The sequence below is a fragment of the Pithys albifrons genome, chromosome 33 (assembly GCF_047495875.1).
Source record: "Pithys albifrons albifrons isolate INPA30051 chromosome 33, PitAlb_v1, whole genome shotgun sequence".
Taxonomy (NCBI): Eukaryota; Metazoa; Chordata; class Aves; order Passeriformes; family Thamnophilidae; genus Pithys; species Pithys albifrons.
Genome location: NC_092490.1, coordinates 92,497 through 120,443, shown reverse-complemented (window position 1 = coordinate 120,443; position 27,947 = coordinate 92,497). Strand labels below are relative to the sequence as shown.

Genomic DNA, 27,947 nt, shown 5'->3' with positions numbered 1-27,947 from the left:
TCTCTCACCTCTTCATGAGGACCAGACTTTGTGCAGCCCAGAAAGGGTAAAAAACAGCTTCTCCTGAGCAACAGCTCTACCTTTCCAAAGACAGAATTCCAAGTCTCTTGGGGCCAGAGATATCTACCACAAGCGCCAGAGAAATAGAAGGAAAAAAAAAAGGTAGAAACTGTTCTCCCCCACAGGGTATGTCATCAAAAAAGGAGCTTCTGGTGGTAAGATTTTTCTTTGCTTCTCAAAGAAACCTTGGCTTTTCCCCAACATTTTTGTATCTCTTTCTGCAACTCGAATCAATTAAATAAAAAAAAAAATACAGGAGAGAAAAGAGAAAGCAAAACAAACAAAAAAAACCAGTTTTGGTATGAACAACTAACTTGGAAAAGTTTTTATTTTGTTTGGGGAAAATATTTGAACCAAAAGTGTTGGGTTTTTTTTTCTCTGCAGTATTTAAGCGAATGAAACACATCCACACTGGGAATTGCCCTGCAAGTACTTGGAATATGGAAAGAGGTTTCAGAGCAGCTCACATCTCCTCAAGCATCAGTGGACAAAGTGGGTAAAGGCTTGATAACCAAAATTCCTTGTGAGCCCTGTTTAGCAGAGACCTGCTGACCCACGTTCCAGGTGCTCCATGCTGGGCACAGACCTGGTGACTCACGTTCCAGGTGCTCCATGCTGGGCATAGACCTGGTGACTCATGTATTGGCTTCAGGTGTGGGTTCTGTGAACAGCTGCCAGAAGCTTCCCCCATGTCCAGAACCTGACCTGACCCTTGAAGGTGAGCATGACCCAAATACATTTTAATCCATGCCATGGGAAAGGTTAGATTTACTTTATCAATATATCTGTAGATGTAGGGTTTAGAACAGTTTTGTGTGCATGGAAATTAGGTTTGGAGCAGTTTTGGTTCTTGTCTGTAGAGATATAAAAGCATAAAAGTCCCACTTTCCTTGCCTGTCTCCAAGCCCAGCCTGTCCCCTCCAGGGGTGGGTGTTCCCCCCTCTGCTCCTGGGTGGTTCCTTTGCCCATGGGTAGCAAAGCACCCACTGCTTTTGCAGCTGGAGAGTGTTGGAGCCCTGAACCATCAACATTCCAGTCTCTGCCAGCTTTGCACCCCAAAAGCTGAGAAGGGTCGTTCTGTCTCCTCAAAGCAGCCCAATACCACTGAAAATGGCTCAATCCCCTCTTAAAATTATTATTGTTCTTATTTTCTCCATGGAATTCTGGGGCAGCCTGTGCCAAACCTCAGCTCTCAGCAGGCTTCTGCCTTTGCTCAGCCAGAAGATTTTCAGTGTTTAATGAGTGTTTACCTTCCCTCACAGGAGGGAGGACACTGAACCCTTCCACAACAGGAGAAAAGTAGTATAAAAATTCAGAGAACACTGAAAAAAAGAAATAACTTTTGCTTTCATTTGTCCTTTTCATGTGCCTCTTTTCTGCTTTCCTATAATCGATGTTATCCACAACAGCAATTCTGTAGTTGATGGCCTAAAAAAGGCATCTAATTGAATGATAATCATTCCATAAAGCTAAAATAAAAAGGAGGGATTTGAAACTCTCTCAGATGAGCACAGTTTAGGAAAAGGGCTCCTCAGTCACTTAGAAAACTTGGCTGATGCTGCTCATTGTGTGCCTGAAGTTTTTAAATGAATAATAAAAATTCATCCTACATGTCCTAGTTTAGCAGTTAGGACCAGTTTATCCCTGTGTGGATGATCAAAGCTGTGTATTCCACACCCTCTATTCATTTCCCAAAAACTCTTAACAATGGAGCATTTGCAGCAGCTGCCCAGGGCACAGCTGACCTCTCAGGCTGGGAGCTGGGTGTGAAAGACATCTGTGAGATAAGAGCTGGGATAACTCCCCTGCAGGGAGTCATTAGCACCTTGACACCCAGCCTGAGGGGGCGTGGCTGCTAATGGGCCATCAAGGGTTCCAAAATACTCCCTGACTCACAGAGTTAATTACCCATTGTGTGACTCTCCGCCCAGGGGGAGGGACTGGCTGCTCCCTGGGGTACATAATCTTGAGGGAAGACCTCAGGGGACACTCGTTGGATTGAGACGAGGATCAACACCTCGACAGGAGGAGACCACCACCTTCAACCAGCCTGTGACCACCACTCTCCACCAGAATTCAACTGTCAGCTGCACCAACAGGTTTGCCACTTTGGACTTTCCCTTTAGACTTGGGGGAGCCACACAGGGTTCAGCACAGGGGCTAACAAACCCCTTTGTGCTTTTGCCCCAGGGGGCTGGGTTATACTGCTGGGGTTTTGTGGGTTAAAACCAAATTTGCTCTTTTCTACCATTGCATTTCTTGTAATATTTTCATCAAATTGTAACTCTGACTTACAATCTCCTTTGTGTTGTGTTCATTTCTCCTGCCAGTTTCCCTTTAAACCAGCACACCTCCCCACTTGGAGCTTCCACCACCCTCTGGAAGGATCTGAGCTGTGACCACCACTGGGACAGGACCACAGACACCACTGGGTGAGGACCACTGGCTTGACTGCCTGTCCCAGCAGCACAGCCTGACTGCAGTGCTGACTCTCAAGGTTCCTGCCAGGGTTTTGGGGTGTGGGGAAGGTGAATCCTATGGAAGGGGGGCCATTCTGTCTCTGTGCTGTGGCCACGTGTGTTTTATGGGAGCGGGAGGCTGGGCACAAACTTGACTGGACAGAGTGGGCTGGGCTTGGGAAGTTTCTTCTCCTGAAATTGTTTAGCCCAGTTCATGAGATGTTTTCAGCATTTCTTCTTGGTAAAGAGTTGGAGTTTTTCCCCCTTACAATTAGATGTATTTGTTCACTTTCTCTGCATTGCAGACACCTGAGTAGGGAATCCCAGACAGGAGACTTCTCTCCACAATGACTCCCCCTTGCAAATTATCTCAAACTGAGACACGGGTGTGTTTCTAGAGATAGATTTGAGAGTAGAAACCCCCAACCAATATGCTAACATGTTGGTTTTTTACCGCAGCACAGGATTTCTCTTTTCTAAACATAGAAAGGATGCAGAAGGAGGCTGCGAGGAAGATGAAGATGCCCCGGGAGCCCCAGGCAGGTGAGGAGGAAGTCAGTGCCCCTTTGTCCCTCTCTTTAGCTGCATCTTCCAGCCCAGCATGGACCCGGCTGCAGGACAACCCCGCTGCCGACGCCGTCCTGCCAGGGCCGGGTTTGGGGGGATGTCCTTGGCCTTCCCTGTGGGCCGGAGGCAAATGCCCTGAGTGTCCTTGTTCCTTCCTGCCCAAGGCCCCGAGCTGAGCATGGAGAGCACGGAGGACAAATGCCCCAGGCAGAACTTCACAGTAGATGCTGATTTGAACCGTGCCATGGTGCAGAAAGTCACTGGGGAGGAAAAGCCACGGCGATCCCACAGGAAGAGGAGCTCCAAGCCGAGCCAAGAGACGTCCGAGGACGAAACACACAACGTGTCCGGGGAAGGCAGTCAGAGATTGAGCCAGAGCTCTGACCTGGTGGTGCAGCAGCAGCTTCAGAGAAGGGAGAAGCGCTACAAGTGCTTGGAATGTGAGAAGAGCTTCAGCCAGAGCTCAGATCTGACTCGCCATCAGCACATCCACACTGGGGAATGGCCTTACACGTGTAAGGAATGTGGAAAGAGCTTCAATCAGAGCTCCAGCCTTAAGCAACACAAGATGATCCACACTGGGGAATATCCCTATGAGTGTTCTCAGTGTGGGAAGAGGTGTCGGACAAGCTCCAATCTCCTGGTGCATCAGCGCACACATACGGGGTAGAGGCCCTTCCCCTGCACTGATTGTGGGAAGAGATTCACGCAGAACTCCAACCTCATCAGGCACCAGCGTATCCACACCGGAGAGAGGCCTTATCTTTGTGGGGAGTGTGGGAAAAGCTTTAGGCAGAACTCTGAGCTTCTCATCCACCAGATGATCCACACTGGGGAGAGGCCCTACGAGTGTTCCGAGTGTGGGAAGAGGTTTCAGACAAGCTCAGCTCTCCTTGTACATCAGCGCATACACACAGGGGAGAGGCCTTTCCGCTGCACCGACTGCGGCAAGAGATTTAACAGGAACTCCAGCCTCATCACCCACCGGCGTATCCACACTGGAGAGCGGCCATACAAGTGTGACGAGTGCGGGAAGAGCTTCACCCAGAGCTGTAGCTTGACCAGACACCAACGCACCCACCAGTAAGGGAAGCCCGGTGCGTACTCCAAATGTGGGAAGAGCTTTGTCTGCTGCTCCAACTCCATCACTCATCACAAGAACCATGTTTTGAACACAACTCATGAACCACATTCCCAGTGATCCACGTTAGGAACACGCCTGGCTGGTGTTCTCCTCATCATCCTGGTTCTCTGTGGGCACTTGAATTTACACAGGGGGAGGAACATCCATGGTGTCATGGGTTTAGTTAGGCCCAGATTTAGGCTTTGTTTTCTAGTGCAGGCCTTGGACAATCAGCTGACTTGAACCAGGTCAGGCCAGTTGACTTCTACAGGCCAATGATATTGCCTACCATATTCTGACGTCATCTCAGATAGAAAAAGAGGGAGGAGGGGTCTTCCTTCTTCTTCCTGCTGCATGAGCAAAGACCTGAGGTGAAGCTCAGAGCTCCTGGGAAGAGACCAAGGCCCTCCAGCAGTTTATTATCTTTTCTAGGGAAGTAGAATATTTTTCTGTTTGCTCTTGCTATCTTTTATTCTTAGTGTGCAGTTTGTATTTGATTTCCATTTTAATTTTTTTTCTATTTGGTTTAATATACCAAATTCAACTGAAATATGGTCTGCTGTGGTTTGTTTTTTTGTTTTTTTTGGGGGGTGGGGATGGGGGACATTTCCTCTGAAATAATTACTTGGCATTTTGCTAAGTTAAAACCATCCCACATGGGGACACAGACTGATGTGTGAAATTCATTGGGAAGGGGGATTTGCTGACTTTTGACCATAAAAATCTCCCCTGCTCTCACTTAGTTCTTCTGGTGGCCAAAAAAAATCCTCAATGGGGTTTGAGATATTTTCCAAACTAAATAATTCCATAATTCTAATTCTCTGTGGTTCTGCCTCTCTATAGGCCTCCCAACCCAACCATATGCACCTTAACGCGACTCATTTTTTTATTATTATTATTTTATTTGACCAAAACTGGATGGACATGCCACCTGCAGGAGGGTATTCTCCCTTACTCCAGGCCTGCTGGGGTGGGGCTGGGAGCCCTCCCGAAACAGGGACCACCCACATTTCTTTTTGGGAGATGAGGATACTCATACACTGGGACCAGCCCAGCTGGTGTCACAAAATCCCTGAAAGTGCCACGTTGGAATGGGACCCACAAGGATCATCCAGTCCAACCCTCAGAGGCCCATCCCCAAGAGTCACACCCTGTGCCCGAGAGCATCATCCAAACCGTCCTCTGTCAGGTTTGGGGCTGTGCCCAGTGCCCTGAGGAGCTCCTGGAGGCATCTCCTAAAGCTGGCCCAGGCCCAGCTGATTTGATGTGTGAGGAGGGGGCTGTTGGGGGACACTTTGGAAAAGCTGTGGATCCGGGGGGTGCAGCCAGGGGTGCCCAGGGCTGTGGGGCAGAGCAGGGTCCGGCAGCCCAGGGCGCTGTGCTAGGGCAGAGACTCTGCTGCCTGCCAGGGGCAGCTCTCAACCGGCCCAGGGAGCTGCTGACAGGGCTGGGGAGAAAGGCTGTGGGGAAGGAGCAGCCCCTGGGAGGGCTCCTTGTCTCCCTCAAAGGCTTCTGCAGGGCTCGGGACTGCTCACAGCCCCCACATCAACCCCAGACTGTTCCCAGTGCACATTTCAGGGAGGACATTAAAACAAGACCTACATGAAAGGGAAGCATCCTGTTCTTTCAGTCTTGTGGCCTGGCATGTATGGCTGGACAATGGCACACAAAAATTAATATCTCCCTTTCAGGAGAAAGCACAGAAACTCCATATCTGGTTCTCCAAGATGTGAACAAACCAGGGAAATCTCTCCAGAGCAGATGGAAAACAGTGTGATGGACACTGTAGCTCTCCAGGCTCTGCTCAAAGCCACATCGAGCTGAGCCCATTTGCCTCATGTCTTGTCTCAAGGCTTTTCATATTTTCAATCCAAAGAAATGTATAACCCTAAAAAGAACAGTCCCCATTCCACCCCAATTTGTTTGATCACACCCCTAAATTGCTTGATTCCATGCAGGGCTGGGACTGAGGCCGAGTTTGGGGGTCGGAGGGGCAGAACCAGCCTCAAGATTGGATTGGGAATGGGGACCCCTATTGGTCCCCCCTCCCTCCCCCCACTGGGGGAATTCTGAGGGGCCATCTCATGCCTAAAACCAGCTCTCAAAAGAAACCTCTGAGACCCAACTGGTGAGCTTGAGCAGTCAGACAGTCTATATCATGACTCCCTACATGGTCACAGCATGCTGAGTGCCCTGGGAATCAGTTCCCAAAGTGCACACAGAGGAATCCTCACTGCAGCTGATGTGTCAGCATTTCATCAGTATTCATTGTTCGTTCCCTGCATTCCTCTTACATATTCATGGCATTTCTCAACAGTTACCAGTATATCTGCATGTCCTTATCAAGTCTCTGACGGGACTTTCTGAGGGTGTTCTCTGAGCAATTCATAGTTAACATGACCCTGCCATTCCCAGGAGGGCAGTTCATGGACTGTTCATGGCTCAGGAGGAGACAGGTGGCTTCTTCTCTTCCCTCCCAGTTTCCAGACTTTCTCACTCAAAGCAAAGATTTTCCTTTCTCAAGGGGATGCAGAAAAAGGCACCTTTAAATCTAATCCTACCAGCTACTCTAGGTTATCATTTAAGGGGTTTCTCTCAAGTTCTAAACTAATCAATAATCTTTCCCATTTCTTTCTTTATGGGTACCTGGATTTCGATTCTACAAACAAACCATGCTTAGCAAATTTCTCTGTTATTGGAACCAATCCAACTTGGCTTTCTAATTTCAGAGGATACTGGGTTTGCCTTACCAGCTCCTGCCTTAGGGGTAATTCTTATGAGTTCTGCCTTTTTGACTTTCCTGTAATTCCACTGGCCCACACAACAGGAACAACTGCATGTTGAATTTCAGCTGGGATGTGGCTGCTGACTGCAGGTATTTCCTGCCCAAGAAGAGCTGCTCCACTGACATGTGTAGTCTCAAAAATTATGATTTCAAAATACCCATTTTTTTAAATAAATTTCTTCCTCAGGTTTTCTAATTCATCTTTCTATAGAAAAGGTTTAGTGGAGTTTGGCAATAGAGGAACTCATGAATTTTCATTGTTTTCCCAATTCAACCTGTGTCACGCCAATAACATTTCCAGTGCCATTCCTCAATTCTCCTTCTATTGGGTTAAGAACTGAGGAAGTTGCCCCTTTGTCTGACCAATGCACGGGCAAACAAGACAGTGGGGACAGGACCCCACACCTTTACCCAGACAGTGGAATCAACATCACACTGATGACTCAAAGTGTTTTTTGATTTTTAAATTCATAGATTTTAGAAGTAGCTATAGTGAGCTATAGTGAATGTAGATTTTAGTGTGCCAGTATTTCTAGTAGCTTAAAGTTCAGTGTTAATGCACACCAACCCTTACCCCATATCAACCCCTCCAGATTTCATGAGCTGTTTAGTCTTGTTTTCAAGGTAAAGACTGAAAAGCACCTCAAGGCCTGCACCATGAGACACAAACATAGGCTGAGTGACCTCCGAGCCCAGAGCACTTGGAAGCCTTCAAGTGCCCTGTGTGCAGTGAGGGAGATGAAGATGATGTAGAGGGAGTCCCAAAACTCCTCCAGACTCAATTCCAGATGGGTGTGCTGGGGGCGTAACGGTGCAGGACTGAGGGGAGAGTGAACAGGGATTGGACAGACTTTATTATAAATCCCTGAAACCAGTGCTGGGGCAGGAGCGTGGATGGGCATTCCTGGGTGAGCCTGGGTGCTCATTAAAGCTGCTGCTCTATTATCTCCCACTGAAACTGGCCTGGAGTCTTTTTCTCCACAGACTTTTCAGGCAATAATGCTCAGGGTATAAAGTGGGGGGAGAAGGAGGTGGGTGGGACATGTTTGGAGTGACGGAGTTTGTCTTCCCAATCACCATTCCGTGGGATTGGGCCCTGCTGTCCTGGAGGTGCTGAACACCTGCCCAGCCATGGGAAGCAGGGAAGGAATTCCTTCTTTTGTTTTCCTTGTGTGTGCAGCTTTTGCTTGTCCTCATTAAACTGTCTTTATCTCAACCCATGAGTTTTTAAATATTTCATTCCCATTTCTCTCCCTGATCCTTGTGGTGGGAAAGTGAGGAGTGCCTGTGAGAGGCTTGGGGTCTGGATGGGGTGAAACCACACCAGCCTTTGTTGGTGCCCACAGTGGGGCTGGGAGTGTTGGAGATACCAACAGATGGGATTGGGATGTGCTGATGGAATTTGCAGCTGCTGGTGCTGTCTGGGACTCCTGGCTGTGTATCACAGTCTGGTGCTGCTTGGTGAGTGCCTGTTGGTGTCTCTGCTGCTGAGCTGCTCAGCTCTGACCACCTCACTGTGCTGTGCCTGGGAATGTTGGACAACAGCCCTGGTGACGTGCCTGGGCTGGCAGGAGGCCTGGGAATTGCTGCTGCCCTGGGCAGGCTGGAAGTGCATGTGACCTTGAGTTGAAGGGCCTGTGAGCTGTGGGTGAGTCCAGGATGGAGCAGAGACCACCCTGCAGCCTGGGGAGGAGCCCCCACTGGAGCAGGGGATGCCAAAAGGATGCCAAGACCCTGTGGCAGCCCATTCAGGGCTGAGGGGAGGAGCCCATGCTGGAGCAGATTTGGTGGCAGGACTTGGGAACCCTTGGGAAACCCACATTGGAGAAGCCTGTTCAATTCAAAATTCCTTTAATTCACATAAAATTCCTCTCATTTGCTCTAAAATCCTCAATTTCAAACTAAATCCCCTTAATTTTACTAAAGATTCTCATTAATGTTGGCCAGAATTCCCTTAATTCCATCTAAAACCTCTCCCATCCTATGTATTTCACTCAACATTCTTTTAATTCCACCTAAATTTCCCAAAATCTTTTTATTTCCATCTCAAATCCTCTTAATTCCACCAAAAATTTCCTCCTTTCTACCCAAAATATCTTTCATTCCACTCCAAATCTCTTAACTCTACTCAAAATATACCTCAATCTTTCTTGGAATCCTTTGTATTTCACCCCAAGATTACACAAAAATCCCTTTTATTTCACTTTAAGATTATTATTTCCACCCCTAATTCCTTTAATTCCCCCTAGCCTCTCCTAATTTCACCTCAATCCCACTGAATTCTACTCTAAAATTCCCTAATTGAACACAAAATTCCCTTAATGCCATCCAAAATTCCCTTCATTCCACCAAAAATTCCTTTAATCCCACTCCAAATTGTTAATACTATCCCAAATATCTTCCCCTACTCACCAGACCCACAAGCGCCCCCAAATCCTTTTCGGCACCCAAAGTGCCCTATTGGAGCCCCAAATCCTGGGAAGGGCCTCATGCAAAGGGGGAGGGGGCCTGGGGGGATTTTATGGGGTTGGGGTGGAAATAGGAGGCCCGGGGGAACTTGGGGGAAACTTGAGGGTCCCAGTGGGGTCTGAGGGGCATTTATGTGGCACTGGCAAAGAACTTCTCTCCCCTCTGCACAGGGCTCTGCCACATTCACAGCAGCTTTCAAAGGACAACTGGATGCTGCAGGATCCTTGATTTTGCTCAAGGGCTCACACAAGAAAATTCCTCATTTAGACTGTGGGTAAAATGTAAGACAAACAGTGAATTAGAAATGGGATAAATAACAAAGTTTCATCTTTGCCATGACTCAGAGCACAGACCCAGCTTTGGTGGAGGCAAACAGAGCAAGAACAAGAACTCTGGGCGCTGTTCCCGAGCCCGCCGGTCTATCCTGCTTAACACAGACATAACAAACTGCAGGGCTTGAATGCAAACAGCACCTGCATCCCAACAACTCCCTCTGTCTTGTTTTCAAGCTGCAAAAGTGAAACTTGTGCAAAACTACCATTAATCCTATATTGCATACAAGACAATAAACCAGGAATACAGAGCACAATACAAAAATAAAAACAGACCCATTAATACCAGAATAAATGCTTTCTTTAACTGGGGTCTTATACTGTGTAGCCAGCTAGACAAGATACCTGAAGCTTTTTCACCTTTTCAATGCCTTTATGTATTGATTTAGAGTGATTGCTGTTTCTTTCAGAATTTATTCTTACGGGTCATTAGTTAACCTTAAAAAATCTTATTAACATTGACTTAGAAAAAAAAATCTTTAATGAAACAAATAGGTTTAACTACTTTTTAGGGTGTCTTGGTTTGAGATAAGGAACTGGCAACCCCCCCAAGCACAGAGGGAAAAGCCTCCCTCCTAACACCAGGGAAAGGGAGGAAAAGAGAGGGGAAAGAAAAAAAAAAACACTTCAAACTGCATTTATACTAAATCTACATATATTTTTCACAGAAAGAAAGAGACAATTAGAAGAGAGTACAAATATACACTCACACAAGTCTACAACAAGTTCCCCACCTCAACTTCTTAACGAACGCACAAATTCTACTGTCTTAACTACACATTACTTAAGAAGAAGCTTATTCCCCAGGGAGACAAACCCAAGCAGAAAGGAGAGACCAGAACAACACATTTTACTTTCCTGAGGTACCCTGTGAGCCAGTGGTGGGCCTGGTCCTCTCCATCCCCCCTGGGACAGCATCGTGCGTCCTCCCAAGAGGAGGGCTGAGAAGCGACTGCCTTAACCACTCCCACACTGGTTCCTACTTCCCTGGAGATGACGTCATAATGTGGTATGGAATACAAACTTACTGGCTAGAAGAGGTCAGCTGTGAGCTCAGCCCAGCTCAAGTCAGCTGACAGCTTCAGCCTAGTCCACACTTCAGAGCCCAAATCTAGGCCCACCTGGGTGAACCCATAACATAGGGTTTGTGTTTTCTTTAACTTAAACTTTTGAGTGCATTTTTAATATAGAATTTGTTCTTGAAATCGTATTTAAGTATTTCTGCAAATGAATAACTTTATTCAGCTCAGAGTTATGTGTCTTCTGCCTTTCACCCGTGGGTGCCTGTGTGTAGATGAGGAGCTGTGGCTGTGTCAGTGGGACAGGTGCCCCGGTAGCACATCCATCCATCTTCACACCCTCACACCCTCCCATGCATCTTTCATCCAGACCTGCCTCCCTTCATGCAGTCACTCAGATCAGAGCTTAGGGATTGGCTTTGCTCTGTCTTATAATTCTGAAATGAGAAATTGTGTTCTTCTTAACCTTACACTTTCCTGTGCTTCTGGAAATTGCTGCTTTGACAAGAATATAACTTCATAAAACATAAACATGTCTCTGCTTCCTGTTTCATTTAAAATTAAAAAATTCGTTCATACACATACAAGCACATACTCCCCTTTTTTCTTGTTCTTGCATGGGAAATATGAGAGGTATCATTGTATATTTGATGGGTTTGGATCCATAGAAAACTTGGCATGACTATTGCAAAGCTTAGTAAATATTATTGCATGGCTAAAACTTCCATATTATTGCTTACAGTCATGGATATCAATAATTTAGAGAAAGGTTCCTAAGGCTATCTTTGAATTTGTTTACTTGGTTGGATCATCATTACATAATCAAACAAAAGCTTAAAACAATTGCTAGTACTTAATGAGAAAGATTAACAAATTCTATAAAATTACTGTAATTTTTATACTTAAAAACTAAAATATGTGTTTTACTAATTTTGTGCACGTTCCATTAATGAGCTGCAAAAAGAGAACTGTTGGACATTTTAAAATTCTGATTTCATACATTATTTACACATCACTACAGCATAACTTGGGAGTGCTGCAGCTTTTAGGACAACAGGCAGAGAAGGGAGAGAGTGAGGAGAGAGCTTTGTGTGACCCTTCCCGGCCAAGCCACCTCAGCTGCCACTGCAGGAGTCTCACCACTTCCCAATGCCACAACTCCAGTGTTGGCTTCTTCTTGAGCCATTAGAATAGAGTAAAATATAAAGAAACTCATTGAAACACTGATAGTTAATGCAGGTAGGAGTAAAAGCAACAAACAACACCCTCATTCGTACCATAAACGGAATTGTTAATAGGGAAACACAAGCTTAGGAACAAAGGTATTAAAGAGAATTGAAACTTTTTAACAAGTATTACTCTTTAAAGTAGGTGTTCAAATGATTAGAAAAAGCTTTAAAAGCATCAGAAGTTTGGAACCAATTTGAAATTTAGAAAGTCCTTTTCACCTGATGGATAATTTGCACATCAAATATTATACTAGCTTAGATATATAACACGTTTTTCAGATATAAAAACATTGGTCTTAAGAACAATAGCATTACTTTACAAAAGTGCAGACTTGTGTGTTTCTATGCCATAACTTTGCAGAATAAAATTAAACAATGAATACATTTTACAAATAACTAGAATAATAAACACACAGCACGACACTATCTTAGAGCATGAGTGCTACAAAATATGTTAGAAACTGAGATACAGAAAGGTGACATATTTGCAGCTTGTTGAAAGCTTTTAACTTAAAGGCATTATTGCTTTCCCTCTCTTTAGAGCAATAAGCCTTATATTGACTTTTAATATTACTTGGAAAAGGCATAGAAGTTTTGTTTGGCAAGAAACTGCTCTAGTATTCCCTTTTAGTAGAAAGGGTTGTGAAATTTTGTTCCATCTTGATAAGGGTGAAGACGTATTTAATTAATCCTGAGTTAGATGAATATTCGTAATAAGTTATTACCAATTGTTAACCCGACAGCGTTGCTATTGATCAGAATCTGTGGCTGTCCCAGTTTGGCATCTCTGGCCGCTCCTGCCAAGGGGTTTCTGTTCCTGTCGGCTCTGCCGGGCTGGGCCGGGCCGTTCCTGCAGCTTCTGGCGGTGCTGCGTTGGGTGCTGGTACTGCGGCGGATGCGCAGGGGGAGCTGTCGGTGCTGCTGTGGGAGCCATCTCCGCCTCTGCGCTCTGGCGGCTGCTCGGAGCTCTCCTGGCCGGGCCGGGGCTCAGCGGGCAGGGGCAGCGGGGCGCTCTCCCGCCGGGTATCGGCACTGCCACCGGCACGGACTCTGGAACCTACACCAGCACCGGCACCGGCACCGGCATGGGCTCTGGCACCGATACAGGCTCTGGAACCTACACCAGCACCGGCACCGGCACCGGCACAGGCACCGGCACGGACTCTGGCACCGGCACGGGCTCTGGCACCTACACCAGCACCGGCACAGGCACGGTCTCTGGCACCAGCCCCGGGGCTGGCGGCGGCGGCCCCGCCCGCAGCATCCTCCGCTCTGCTCTGCGCCGGGCTCGGCGCTGCCTCTGCCTGGCTCGGCTTCTCTCTGCCGCCATCCCACCCATTGGCATCAGTGCCCCAGGCGGGAAGGGCTGGGGGGGATCCGGCAAGAGCATGGCAGGGGCTGCTGCTCTTTGGGCCTTTCTCTGCCCCGGGCAGGAACGCTGCGTGGAACAGCGGCACGGGGGGTGCAGCTGCTTCTCCTGCTGCATCCTTTGGTGGGCAGCTGCAATCACTGGCAGCAGCAGATTCAGAGGGCAGCTGTGCCCACAGCAGGGAGTGTTGGAAAGGAGAGTCATTTACTTGGAGCTCATGCTGTTCAAGCAGCACCTCATCATCCAGAGCACGTTCCTCTGCTCCACAGACAGCCTAGATCTCATCTCCATAATGTTTCTCCCTGACACCAAATAGTCAATTTTTCCAAGTCTTCCAGTGATTTATCTTAAAAAAAGAGGGGGACTCCAGTTTTTGTAACTAGTTTGGCTCTGGCCCATCAAACAGTTTTGGTCACAAATGATTTCAGGGCACTCAATTTACAAAGAAGTCATTTTAATTTTCATGGGGTACTGATCTCTTTTAGCTCAGCTCTGTCCCTTCAAGCTATTTCAGGGCTCTGGCTTCACAAGTGGCTTAGACACTGACCCTGTTACTGAATATTTTTGTTTCAGAGCTGTTAGCCCCCAATAATTTGGTCATGTTTTTTACCCCTGTGAGATTATTCTCATTTCCAGAACCAATCCCTTTCAGTCCAGCAGACAGGCACCAATCATGCTTCTTCCCAAGTTGGACTGCTGCCCATCACTGGGAAAGGCACCTCCTGCTGTTCCTGTCTCTCCTGCCATGTCAGGGTTACCAAGGCCAGTCCCTAAATGTTTGGAATCTTTCCCGAGGCTCCACGTTTCAGCTCCATTTATCGTGATGGATCTGGGTCTCCACAGGAATGAACCACAACGCCGATCACCAGCTCAAACCAAGCAAAGCCGTTTATTGAAATCCCATGTTACAATATATGGACTCAGGGACTGGTATTCAAGGCAGGGGCAGAGGAACTGGTTACCTCCCACACATGGGGGAGGCATGGGGGGATGGCTCAGGGCTTTCGACCTCCTTGCAGATGAAAAACAGACCTATCAAGTGTGGGGGGTTTGGAAGGGTGAGAGTAGACAGAGGAATACACATAGGCAATCACAACCAGTTTGTAGTGTTCTGGTGCCTGGGCCTGCCAGTCCCAGAAGATCAGGTGTCCTTTGCTTATCTCCAAGCCTTGTTGTTCAGGAAATTTAACTCCACACCTGCCAGCCTCAAAACTCCCTTTCCTACAACAACCCCTTGTGGGGCCACCAGGAGCAGCTGCATCTGCCTCCTTCTGTGCAGCCTCTCCATCTCTCTGCCCTTCTGGGCACACTCGGGAGCAGCTGCCTCTTCTTAAATGGTGTGTGTCTGTCTGACTTTGCTGCTGGACACAGAGAGGCCAATTGGTCTCCTCCTGTGCCACCAGGAGCGGCCACTGCCTCTCTGTGCTGCTGACCAGTGCAAGGCAGGGCTGGTGATTCTCTGACTCTCACAAAGTTCCCTCACTCCTGCAGTGTCACAGTGTCCCCTGGGTTCCAGGAGCCCCTGCAGTGCCACAGTGTGCCCTGGGTTCCAGGAGCCCCTGCAGTGCCACAGTGTGCCCTGGGTTTCAGGAGCCCCTGAAGTGCCACAGTGTGCCCTGGGTTCCAGGAGCCCCTGCAGTGTCACATTGGCCCCTGGGCACTCTCAGGCCTCACATTGCACAGACCTGACAGTTCCCTCACCTGAAATATTGGGACTTTTGGGGGGTCCATAACAGAAGGAAGAGATTGAGCCATTGGAGAGTGTCCAAAAGAGGAAACAAAGATGGGCAAGATCCTGCAGAGACAGTGTGTGAGGAGCAGCTGAGGGCACTTGGGGTGTTCAGCTGGACAAGAGGAGACTGAGGGGACAACTCATTGCAGCTAAAACTTCCTGGGCAGGGGCAGAGGAGGGGCAGGCACTGATCTCTGCTCTGTGGGAACCAGGGACAGCACCCAGGGAATGGCCTGCAGTTGTGTCAGGGCAGGGTTAGGCTGGATCTTACAAAGAGGTTGTTCCCCCAGAGGGTGGTGGGCACTGAACAGACTCCCCAGGGCAGTGGGCACAGCCCCAAGGCTGACAGAGCTCCAGGAGGGTTTGGATGATGCTCTGGGGCACAGGGTGTGGCTCTTGGGGATGGACCTGTGCAGGGCTGAGGGTTGGACTCCATGATCGTTGGGGGTCCCTTCCCACTCAGCACATTCTGGCATTCTGTGACACCAGCTGGGCTGATCCCAGTGCATGAAGAGCCCCTTCCCCCAGAAATAACTGTGGGTGCTCCCTGTGTGGGGAGTGGTCCCAGCCCCACCTCAGCAGGTCTGGAGGAAGGGGGGACACCCTCCTACAGGTGGGATGTGCATCAAACTTGGGCCCTGCTCAAGCCACTTGTAACACTTCAAAACTGGGCATTATAACCCCCCGCAGCCCCCAGTGGAGCCAGGGGGTTCCTGCAACCCCCAGAATGAGGAAGGGACATCTAAGAGCCATTAGAACCCCTAAAAATTGTTTGAAAACAGCAGGATTTTTCTGTCAATAGGGTCATCTCATCCCCCCAAAATGCAAGAGGTTCACCTCAGACCATAAAAAAGTGGAGGGAAAACCTCAAAAGATATTTAAAGCCCTCTGAAGAGGTGGGAAGCAGCAGGATCCCCTCAGAAAGAGCTCCCTGTGTCCCTCTCTGTGGGTTCCCACTCCAAGTGCTGATGTCACATGTCCCCCACACTCCCTCGCAGTACCCCCCTCAGGATAGGAGGGCACCACAGAAGCTCCCTCAGTTTTTCCACACACCCCATCTCTTGTCTCCCAATCCCCAACCCATTCCCCTCCAAGTCCCATCCCAACCCTCCCAATTTGCATCCAAGCCCTCCCAATTTTATCCCATCATCCCTGGGTTTGCAGCACCCCTTCTCCTGCTGCTGACTCCCCCTAAGTGGGTTTGAGTTGGTTTAAACCATTTTGGGATGGGATTGAGTCATTTCAAGTTGACATGGAGCCATTTTGGGGTGGGATTGAGGTGTTATGAGCTGACAGATCTGTTCCTCTCAGATACTGGACTGCAAAATGATGGAGAAATGTCAATCAGTCTGGAAACCTCCAGTTTTGGGGAAAACTCTCCCAAATCCACACAGAACCCTGAAATCTTCCTGAATATCCCTTTGAACCCAAAATTCCTGCCCCAATTCCCAGGAGAATGGTGGAACTTTAGATGTCTTTGTTCAGTTTCTTTATTTTAATCCCAATTTCAGGTGATTTGAAGGGATGAAGATGGATCAAATAAAATAAAATAAAAAAAAAATAACGAACCATGTGAATTTGCATAGGGTTGGGTTGGATGTCCCACAGAGAGGCAGAGCCACAGAGAATTGGAATTATGGAATTATTGAGTTTAGAAAAGTTCTGAAACACCATTCAGAATTCTTGAGGCCACAAGATAAACTAAGGGTATGGAGCAGGGGAGATGTTTAGGGTCAAAAGTCAGCAATTCCCCCTTCCCAATGGATTTCACACTTCAGTCTGTGTCCCCATATGTGATGGCTTTGACGTGGGAAAATGCCAAGTAATCATTTCAGAGGCAAAGTCTCCTGTCCCCCCAAAAACCAAAACACAGGACATAGTTCAGCAGAACAAGGTATATTAAACAGAAAATAAAATAGAAAACAAATCAAATACAAACTACAGACTAAGAATAAAAGGTAGCAAGAACAAACAGGAAATAAATTTCAACTTCCCCAGTATCTTGGTCTCCCCCCAGGAGCTCTGCAATGCCAAGATACTCCTTGTTCAGCCGGCAAGAAGAAGGAAAATCCCTCCTCCCTCTCTTCTTCTGTCTGAGATGATGTCAGAATATGGGATGCAATAGAGTTGGCCAGTAGGAGTCAGCTGGGCTGACCCAGCTCCAGTCAGCTGATTGTCCATGGCCTTGCTCTAAAAACTAAAGCCTAAATCTGGGCCTAACTAAACCCATGACACCATGGATGTTCCTCCCCTGTGTTAATTCAAGTGCCCACGGAGAAGCAGGAGGATGTGGAATCCACCAGCCAGAGGTCTTCCAAATGTGGGTCACAAGGAATGTGGGTGATAGAGATGGAGCAGCAGACGAAGCTTTTCCCACAGTGGGGGCACTCGTGGGGCTTCCCTCACTGGTGGGTCCGTTGGTGTCTGGTCAAGTGAGAGCTCCGGGTGAAGGTCTTCCCACACTCGTCACATTCATAAGGCCTCTCCCCAGTGTGGAGGTGCTGGTGCCTGATGAGGTGGGAGGTGCTGTTGAATCTCTTCCCACAGTCGGTGCAGCAGAAGGGCCTCTCCCCGGTGTGTGTGCGCTGATGCACGAGGACATCTGAGCTTCTCTGAAACCTCTTCCCACACTCGGAACACTCAAACGGCCTTTCCCCAGTGTGGGTCATCCGGTGGATGATGAGCTCAGACTTACGGATGAAGGTCTTCCTACAGTCCCCACACTGGTACGGTCTCTCTCCACTGTGGAGGCGCAGGTGCATGATGAGGGTGTCCTTCCGCCTGAATCTCTTCCCGCAGTTGGTGCAGTGGAAGGGCCTCTCCCCCGTGTGTGTGCGCTGATGCTTGAGGAGTTCTGAGCTGGTCCGACACCTCTGCCCACACTGGGAACACCCGTAGGGACGATCCCCAGTGTGGATCATCTGGTGGCGGATCAGGTGGGAGTTTTGACTGAAGCTCTTCCCACATACTCTACATGTGTAGGGCCGTTCCCCAGTGTGGATGTGCTGATGCTGGATCAGGTTGGAGCTCAGGCTGAATCCCTTCCCACATGCCAAGCACTTGTAGCGCTTCTCCCTGCTCTGAAGCTGCTGCTGCACCCCCAGCTCAGAGCTCTGGTTGAAGCTCTGGCCATCTTTCCCACACTGGGTGGCTCTATCCTGCTCAGAGGACCCAAAACTCGGTTGAGAGCTTCTCCTCCTCAGGGATCTCCGTGGCTTTTTCTCCTCGGTGACTTCCTGCTCTGTGGAGCTGTTCAAAGTGGCCTCTGCCACCAGGTTCTGCTGGGGGGATTTGTCCTCCGTGCTCCCCGTGCTCACCTCGGGGCCTGGGGCAGGAAGGAACAAGGAAACTCAGGGCATTTGCCTCCGGCCCTCAGGGAAGACCAAGGACATCCCCCCAAACCCGGCCCCGACAGGACGGCGTCGGCAGCGGGGTTGTCCTGCAGCCGGGGCCATGCTGGGCTGGAAGATGCAGCACAAGAGAGGGGCAAATGGGCACTGACTTCCTCCTCACCTGCCTGGGGGTCCTGGGGCATCTTCCTCTTCCTTGCAGCCTCCTCCTCCACCTGGCCAAGCTTTGGAAAGGAGAAATCCTGGTATTTTGGGGGAAAAAAGAAGTTGTGAGCACAATGGTTTGGGGATTCCTCCTGCCCCAATCCATCTCTAGAACTCACTGGGCTCCTCGTGGCCTAAAAAACCTGTAAAACACCAAGATTCAGCCCCAAAAACCCTCCCAGACGTTCTTTGTCTTTGGCCTCTCTTCTTTGGGGTTCTGGGTGTCCCTCCTGTCCTGGCTGTTGGGGGTCTCCTGTGTACTGGGAGTTCTGCTTTTCAAGGGTCCCCACCCTCTCCAGGCTGCCAGGGTTCCAGGACCCCCCTACCTGCTCATTCCTGGTTTTCCAGCCCCCAAAGCCCCATTTCTTTGACTCCAGGATCCCTATGATCCCCCTTTCCCACCCATCCCACATCTCTCAGAATCCACACTCCCTTTTCCTTTAACCTGACACCCCTTGGACTCCTCTTTCTGTGTATAGGGACCCCCCGCATCCCCCAATAATCTTTGCTAACCTCCAGTCCTGCTTTTTATTCACCTTGAGCCCCTCCTGTTCCCACATTCCCAGGCAGTGGAAAGCCCCTGCACCCCCTTATCCTGCACCAATACCCACCTGCACCCCCTTTCCTTGGCATCCCACCTCTTTCAGTCCCCACACCCCTCTTTTTCTTCACTCTGGGACCCCCACTCCTGCATTTCCCAGACCACAGACTCTCCCCTTTATGGGACACTGGGAATTCATTTGAACCCCTTTTTCTGGCTATCCTGGGTGCCCTTACCCCATGAGTCCCTTTGTTCGACATCGGGGACCCCTGGAACCCCTTTCCTCAGCACAGGGTCTCCCTGGATCCCCCATCCCACTTCTCCAAGCCTCTACAGCCCACATTCCTTGGCCCTGTGACCCCCTGAAAATCCCCACGCCCCTGCACCCACAAGATGCATGCAAAACATCAAGACTCAGCCAAAAAAGCTCTGCCAGGAGTTCCACCTCTCTGGTCTCTCCACTTTGGGGTTTGGGGGGGCTCCCCTGTCCAGGCTCTGGGGGTACCACGTGTACTGGGAGGTCCCCTCCCCAACCTGCCAATGAAGGGCCTGACCCAGGCACACCAACCTCACCAAGGGGGGTCCCCGCATCCCCCTGCCCACCAAGGGGCTCTGCCAGGAACCAACACTGGGACACCCAAAAACACCACCCAGGGACCCCAATAGCCCCCAGGGAGCATTCTCAGCTCAGCTTTCGGGTCCCTCAAGCCCCAACCTGAACACAACCCAATCCCCCAGAGCCCCCCCAGACTATTCGGGGCTCGGCTCGGGGGTCCCGCAGCACTTTGTCGGGTCCCTTTGCCATCCCTGTGTGCAGCTCCGGCCCCACCCCGTGGCAGCCCCGGCGCGGGCTCCAAGGAGCGGCACATCCTGGTGCCCTTGGGGGCTTTGGCCGGGCCCATCCCGGCTCTCGTGTTCCATGGCACAGCCCTTACAGCCCTTGGTGGGGCAGCAGGGGCACTGTGGAGTTTGGGGGGCCCCTTCTCTTTCCGTGTTCTCCCGCTGACTTGAAACCTCCTCGTGTGCACTCGGAGCGCCAGAAGAGGAAAAGAAGGAGCGTGGCTGTCCCCTGCACTTCTCCTGGTGATGTTCCTGGGTCGGCCCCGCTACCCCCATCAGCAGGGGAGGCCCAGCGGGGCAGACACAGCAGTTTTGAGAGTCGTTGTGGGCACCGGGTTTTGAGAGAACAGGTCTACCCATCCGCCGGCGCCGCCAGGTCTGCCCGTGGAGGGTCAGAGAAGGGAGGGAGGCCATCGAGTGAAAGAGAAGGTCCGCCAGAGAAAGCAGGACTACCCGTCGGGTTGAGGGAGGTCTGCCCATGGGGATAAATGAGAACAGGTCTACCCGTTGGGTCAAGGAAGAACAAGTCTACCCACCCTAACACACGTGGGTCCCTCAGCATCCCAGACGAGGGGGGAACCCTGAACTGCAAAGTGAAAAGACCAGAGGAGGAGAACTTCTGGGAGGGGTTTTATGGGATAATCTCCATATTTTGGAGTGAGTTTTGGATGAATCTTGATGTTTTGCAAGTTTGATGTTGATGAGGGGTTTTTTGGCCTGAATCTCGGTATTTTGGAGCTTATTATGGACACCAGATGCCTGGTGACCTCTGGAGATGGGGAGCAGAGAGGGGTGATAGTGGAGCTGGGGGATAGTGGAGCTTCTCCTCTGACTCTCTGCTTAGGGTGGTGATTCCAAAGGCACTTCTCTCTCCAGGTTGCTGAGGGTGCCCCCTCTCTGGAATCCCTGTTTTGGGGTCCCAGGGGGTTCCCGAGCCCCCACAGCAGAGGGTCAGGGGCAAAAGTACCCCTGGGACTCTCCGTAGTTCTGAGTGGGACCCTGGAGAGAGGGGAATCCCAGAACCCCTAAGGGGTCACATCACAGAGTCAGACCCCTGGGATTCCTGGGACCTCCAGCAGCCTGGAAAAGGAAGAACCACAGACAGGGGACCCCAAAACACAACGCACCCCCAACAGCCTGGACAGGGGGGACCCCCAGAGCCCCAAAGTGGAGAGACCACAGAGAGCAACTTTTTGGGAAGGCTTTTGGGAGGTGAATCTTGGTGGTTGGAATTGCTTTGATCTTAATTTTCATACTTTGGAGGGGGTTTTAGCCAAATTTTGATGATTTGGGGTTTTAGGAGATTTGTGGCAGGCACCTCCATGTAGGGGAATGGGAGGATCCCAAGAGTTTCCACCATCCAGGGAGGCTCCTCAAGCAAAGCCCCTTTGGGGCTTGTTCCCCACACTGTGGTCACCCCGCATTTGCTCACACCGTTCTCTTTTCCAAGAGCATCATCCCCAAATGGCCCCTTTCAGCTTCTAGGCAAAAAAAGCAATCAATAAATCCCATTTTCCTGCTTCTTAGGCCTGCCCATGTGTCTCACTCAGCTTCAGTTCTCCCCGTTCCAGTTGTCATTTTGAGATCCCAGTTTTGGAGACCTGGCGTGGTTTGGAGGGTCTGGGAGGCTTTTGAAGGGCCCTGGGGTGGTTTTGCAGGGTCTGGGGACAGCTTGGGGGTTCTGGGAGGCAGTTCAGGGGGATCCTGGGGTGGTTTGGGGATGTCTGGAAGTAGCCTGGAGGTCCTGGACTGGTTTGGAGAGACTGGGAGAGAATTGGGGGGCGGGGGGGGGGGCTGGAGGGGCTCGATGTGGTTTGGGGGTCCTGGCGGTGTTTGGGGGGGGGTGTCTGGGTAGGAGTCTGGGGGAAGGTTGAGGGAATTTAGGGATGGCTACGTGTCCTAGAAGGGGGTTTGGTGGGTCCTGCCATGCTTTGGGGGTCTGGGAGAGGGTTTAGGGCAGTTCTGGGGGTAGTTCAGGGAGTCCTGGGTAGTTTAAACTGTCTGGCAGAGTTTTGGGATTCTGGGAAGGGGATTTAAGGTAGTTTGGTGGTTCCTGGGCATTTTAGACGGTCTGGGAAAGGATTGGTGGTCTGGGAGGGGGTTTGGGGGATCTCTGGGGTCTTTGGCGGGCCGAGTGTGTTTCAGAAGGTCGGGAGAGTCCAGGGGGGAATTCGGGGCATCCTGGGAGGGTCCAGAGAATTTTGGGGGTCCCGGGTGGGGGAGTTTGGGGCTCTCAGGGGTAACTTCGGGGGGATTTAAGGTAGTTTGGTGGTTCCTGGGAATTTTAGGCGGTTTGGGAAAGGATTGGTGGTCTGGGAGGGGGTTTGGGGGATCTCTGGGGTGTTTGAAGGGCTGAGGGTGTTTCAGAAGCTCGGGAGAGTCCAGGGGGGAATTTGGGGCACCCTGGGGGGGTCCAGAGAGTTTTGGCCGTCCCGGGTGGGGGAGTTTGGGGCTCTCAGGGGTATTTTCGGGGGGATTTGGGGCGTTCTGAGGCGGATCCCGGGGTGGGGGGAGGGGCTTACCCGCCTTCTTCACCTTCACGGCCAAAACGGCCCCGGGGGCGTCCCGGGGGTCTGTGAGGGGTGAGCGGGTGGGGAGGGACCCCCAAACCCCCCCTGAGTCCTCCAAATGCCCCCCAAATACTCCCAAATGTTTCCGACATCACCCCAAACTCGCCGCCATTGCTCACCTCTCCCAGCAGCGCCCTCGAGTCCCGCCCTCCACCTACGCCGCCTCTGATTGGTCGCCTGGCGTGCCCGTCTCCACTCAAAGCCAATCAGCGATCAGGAATGCAGCTCGCGGTGACGGCGCTTGGAGACCCGCGCCATTTTGAGCCTGTCCCGAACTACAACTCCCGTCATGCTCCGCCGCCTATTCTGGCCAATCACAGGCGGGACTACAACTCCCGTCTCCCCCGCGCCCAATCGGGTCGGTCCCAGCCGGTTTGCGGCCCCCCAAGTGCCCCCGGACCCCAAACTGCCCCAGAAGTGCCCCCGGACCCCAAACTGCCCCAGAAGTGCCCCCGGACCCCAAACTGCCCCAGAAGTGCCCCCGGACCCCAAACTGCTTCAGAAGTTCCCCCCGGACCCCAAACTGTCCCAAAAGTGCCCCAGAACCCCAAACTGCCCCAGAAGTGCCCCCGGACCCCAAACTGCCCCAGAAGTGCCCCCGGACCCCAAACTGCCCCAGAAGTGCCCTCCGGACCCCAAACTGCCCCAGAAGTGCCCCCAGGACCCCAAACTGCCCCAGAAGTGCCCTCCGGACCCCAAACTGCCCCAGAAGTGCCCCCCGGACCCCAAACTGCCCCAGAAGTGCCCCCAGGACTCCAAACTGCCCCAGAAGTGCCCCCGGACCCCAAACTGCCCCAGAAGTTCCCCCCGGACCCCAAACTGCCCCAGAAGTGCCCCCGGACCCCAAACTGCCCCAGAAGTGCCCTCCGGACCCCAAACTGCCCCAGAAGTGCCCCCCGGACCCCAAACTGCCCCAGAAGTGCCCCCAGGACTCCAAACTGCCCCAGAAGTGCCCCCGGACCCCAAACTGCCCCAGAAGTGCCCTCCGGACCCAAAACTGCCCCAGAAGTGCCCCCCGGACCCCAAACTGCCCCAGAAGTGCCCCCGGACCCCAAACTGCTTCAGAAGTGCCCCCAGGACCCCAAACTGCCCCAGAAGTGCCCCCAGACCCCAAACTGCCCCAGAAGTGCCCCCCGGACCCCAAACTGCCCCAGAAGTGCCCCCAGACCCCAAACTGCCCCAGAAGTGCCCCCCGGACCCCAAACTGCCCCAGAAGTGCCCCCGGACCCCAAACTGCCCCAGAAGTGCCCCCGGACCCCAAACTGCCTCAGAAGTGCCCCCAGGACCCCAAACTGCCCCAGAAGTGCCCCCGGACCCCAAACTGCCCCAGAAGTGCCCCCCGGACCCCAAACTGCCCCAGAAGTGCCCCCGGACCCCAAACTGCCCCAGAAGTGCCCCCGGACCCCAAACTGCCTCAGAAGTGCCCCCAGGACCCCAAACTGCCCCAGAAGTGCCCCCGGACCCCAAACTGTCCCAAAAGTGCCCCCGGACCCCAAACTGCCCCAGAAGTTCCCCCCGGACCCCAAACTGTCCCAAAAGTGCCCCCGGACCCCAAACTGCCCCAGAAGTGCCCCCAGGACCCCAAACTGCCCCAGAAGTGCCCCCCGGACCCCAAACTGTCCCAAAAGTGCCCCAGGACCCCAAACTGCCTCAGAAGTGCCCCCAGGACCCCAAACTGCCTCAGAAGTGCTCCCGGACCCCAAACTGCCCGAGAAGTGCCCCCGGACCCCAAACTGCCCCAGAAGTGCCCCCGGACCCCAAACTGCCCCAGAAGTGCCCCCGGACTCCAAACTGCTTCAGAAGTGCTCCCTGGACCCCAAACTGCCTCAGAAGTGCCCCCCGGACCCCAAACTGTCCCAAAAGTGCCCCAGAACCCCAAACTGCCTCAGAAGTGCCCCAGAACCCCAAAGTGCCCCAGAAGTGCCCCCCGGACCCCTAAGTCCTTCCCCAGTACCCACTCAGGACTCTCAAATCTCCTCCCCGGACCCCTCAGTGCCCCCCAAGTTTATCCAGGACTCACGAGTGTCCCCTGAAAGACTCTTTGAACCCCCACATTCCATCCTCGGACCCCCAAGTGCCCCCCAAGTGTTTCCTCGGACCCACAAGTGCCCCCCCAGTGCTCCATAAATTCCCCCCCCAGACGTCCATGAGATCTCCAAGTGCCCCCCAACTGACCCTCAGACCCCAATTGCACCCCAAACCCCCTCAAATCCCCCCAGCCCCCCCTTCCCATGGGGCCCTTTCCCAGGATTTGGGGCTCCAAAGGGGGCACTTGGAGGGCCAGGGGCGATTTGGGGGCACTTGGGGGGCTGGTGAGTTGGGGAAGGGATTTGGGGCGGGATTTATGATTTGGAGTGGGATTAAGGGAATTTTGGGTAGAATTCAGGGAATTTAAGGTAGAATTCGGGGGATTTTAAAAGAAATTAGAAGAGATTGGGTGGAATTAAAGGAATTTAGGGTGGAATTAAATAATCTTTTTGTGAAACTAATGGGGGGTTTGTTGAATCTTAGGGATTTGCGATGAAATCCTGGGGATTCCAAGAAACATTCATGTATTTTTGAGTGGAGTTAAGAGATTTGGGGTAGATTTAGGGATATTTGGTGTAGAAATAAAAAAATTAGATGGCTGGAGGGTCGGGCCCAGAGAGTGCTGGTGAACGGAGCTGCATCCAGCTGGCGGCTGGTCACCAGTGGTGTTCCCCAGGGGTCTGTGTTGGGTCCAGTCCTGTTTAACATCTTTATTGATGATTTAGATGAGGGGATTGAGTCCATCATCAGCAAATTTGCTGATGACACCAAGTTGGGAGGGAGTGTCGACCTGCTGGAAGGCAGGAGGGCTCTGCAGAGGGATCTGGATAGACTTGAGAGATGGGCTGATTCCAATGGGATGAAGTTCAACAAGGCCAAGTGCCGGGTCCTGCACTTTGGCCACAACAACCCCCTGCAGCGCTCCAGTCTGGGCACAGAGTGGCTGGAGAGCAGCCAGGCAGAAAAGGACCTTGGAGTACTAATTGACAGGAAGCTCAACATGAGCCAACAGTGTGCCCAGGTGGCCAAGAAGGCCAATGGGATCCTGTCCTGTATCAAAAATAGCGTGGCCAGCAGGACCAGGGCATTGACCCTTCCCCTGTACTCTGCATTGGTGAGGCCACACCTTGAGTACTGTGTTCAGTTCTGGGCCCCTCAGTTCAGAAAGGATATTGAGATGCTGGAGCGGGTCCAGAGAAGAGCAACAAGGCTGGAGAAGGGACTGGAGCACAAGTCCTACGGGGAGAGGCTGAGGGAGCTGGGGTTGTTTAGCCTGGAGAAGAGGAGGCTCAGAGGTGACCTCATCACTGTCTATAACTACCTGAAGGGAAGTTATAGCCAGGTGGGGGCTGGTCTCTTCTCCCATACACTCAGCAATAGAACAAGGGGGCACGGGCTCAAGCTCTGCCAGGGGAAATTTAAGTTGGATATCAGAAAAAAATTTTTTACAGAGAGAGTGCTCAGGCATTGGAATGGGCTGCCCGGAGAGGTGGTGGATTCACCATCCCTAGAGATCTTTAAATGCAGATTGGACATGGCGCTGGGTGCCATGATCTAGTAAATGAGCTAGAGTTGGACCAAGGGTTGGACTCGATGATCTTGGAGGCCTTTTCCAACCCAATCGATTCTATGATTCTATGATTCTAATTAGGAAGTTCTGAGGTGGAAATAGGGAGATTTGGAGATTTTTAGGACAAATTAAAGTAATTTTTGATGGATGTGTGTGAGTGCAGGAATCATGTATGGATGTGACTCCTGAATGCACTTACCCCACTGACAGAGCCACAACTCCCCCATCTATGCACAGGGACCCACAGACAGAAGTACAAAGGTATTCATTTGCAGAAATTCTTAAATTAAAGTTAAAGGTGAAAGAAAACAGACACCTCAAAACATAATTAAAGCTATTTGTATGATTAAGGCTATTAATTTATAAGTGTATTTTAATAAAGACTTTTTTAAGGTTATCTTAAATAAAGGTTCATAAGAATGAATTGGGAAAGAAACAGTGATCCTTCTAAATCAATAGATAAAGGAATTGATGTGTTGAAAAAGCTTTGGGTGGCTTGTTTAGCTTGAAGCCCTTGTTGGGAAAGCATTTACTGTGGAATTAATGGGTCTGTTCATCATTTTGTGTTATGCTCTGTATTCCATGTTTATTCTCTTGGGGGGAAAATGGGGAAAAATTGGGGAACATTTGGGGGAAAATTGGGGTAAAAATCGAAAAAAATTGGAGGAAAAACTGGAAAAATTTGCAGGAAAATGGAGAAAATTTTAGGGAAAACTTAGAAAAAATGGAGAAAATTTGAGGAAAATTTGGGAAAAAATGGGGAAAATTTAGGGAAAATCGGAGAAAAATTGGGGAAAAAATTGGGAAAAAAATTCGGGAAAAAATGGACAAAATTGAGATGAAAAATGGGAAATATTTTGTGGGAAAATTGTAAGAAATAGTAAGAAAAATAGTAAGAAAAAAGTGGGAGAAAACAAAAGGAAAATATTCCAAAATATCAGAAAAATATCTGAGTGGATGAACACCAAAAAATTTGGGAGAAAATGGGTGAAAATGGAGAAAATATTGGGAAAATTTGAAGGGAAAAATTCTCAGGAAAATTTTTGGGAAAATTTGGAAAAAAAAGGGAAACATTTGGGAAGGAAATTGGGGAAAATTTGAGGGAAAAATGGGGAAATTTGGGGAAAATTTGGTAAAAAAATGGGGGAAATTTTGGAGACAAAATGAAGATTATTTAGGGGAAAATATGGGAAAAATTTGGGGGAAATAGGGGAAATTTTATGAGGAAAAATGGGGAAAATTGGTGACAAAACCAGGGAAAAATGTGGAAAATTTTTTAAAAACTAGGGAAAATTTGGGAGAAAATGAAGAAAATTTGAGAAAAAATGGGGAAAATTTGTGGAGGAATGGAGAAGATTTGGGAAAAAAATGGGGAAATTTGGGGTAATTTTGGAGAAAAAATAGGGGGAAATTGGGAGAAATCTGGGGAAAAAGGGGGAACAATGGTGACAAAAATTGGAAAACTTTGAGGAAAAAATGGGAAATTTTTAAGAGAAAATGTGGAAAATTTGGGGGGGGGGGAAGAGAAAAATATGGAAAAAATGAGGGAATTGAAAAAAAAAAAACTTGAGGGAAAATTTTGGAAAATCGTAGAGAAAAATGCCGAAAATTGAAGGGAAAATGAGCAAAATTGGGAAAGGGGGAAAAGAGGAAACGTTTCGAGAAAAATCAGGAAAAGTGGGAAAAAAAATTGGCAAATT

At 50.4% G+C, this 27,947-nt stretch overlaps 2 protein-coding genes across 2 annotated transcripts in view; one reads left to right on the top strand and one right to left on the bottom strand.

Annotated features, from left to right (window-relative positions):
* LOC139684161 (uncharacterized) overlaps nt 1-22,750 on the bottom strand; it is a 1,434,678-nt gene extending 1,411,928 nt beyond the window's left edge. The window contains 4 exon segments of the mRNA XM_071579762.1: nt 17,551-17,679; nt 17,764-18,469; nt 18,658-18,736; nt 22,602-22,750. Coding sequence (XP_071435863.1) covers nt 17,551-17,679; nt 17,764-18,469; nt 18,658-18,679 — 857 coding nt within the window. The 5' untranslated portion in view covers nt 18,680-18,736; nt 22,602-22,750.
* LOC139684162 (uncharacterized) overlaps nt 1-27,947 on the top strand; it is a 1,455,962-nt gene that overhangs the window by 1,371,780 nt on the left and 56,235 nt on the right. Inside the window, 1 exon segment of the mRNA XM_071579763.1 lies at nt 3,554-4,163. Within this exon segment, the coding sequence (XP_071435864.1) occupies nt 3,554-4,163 (610 nt within the window).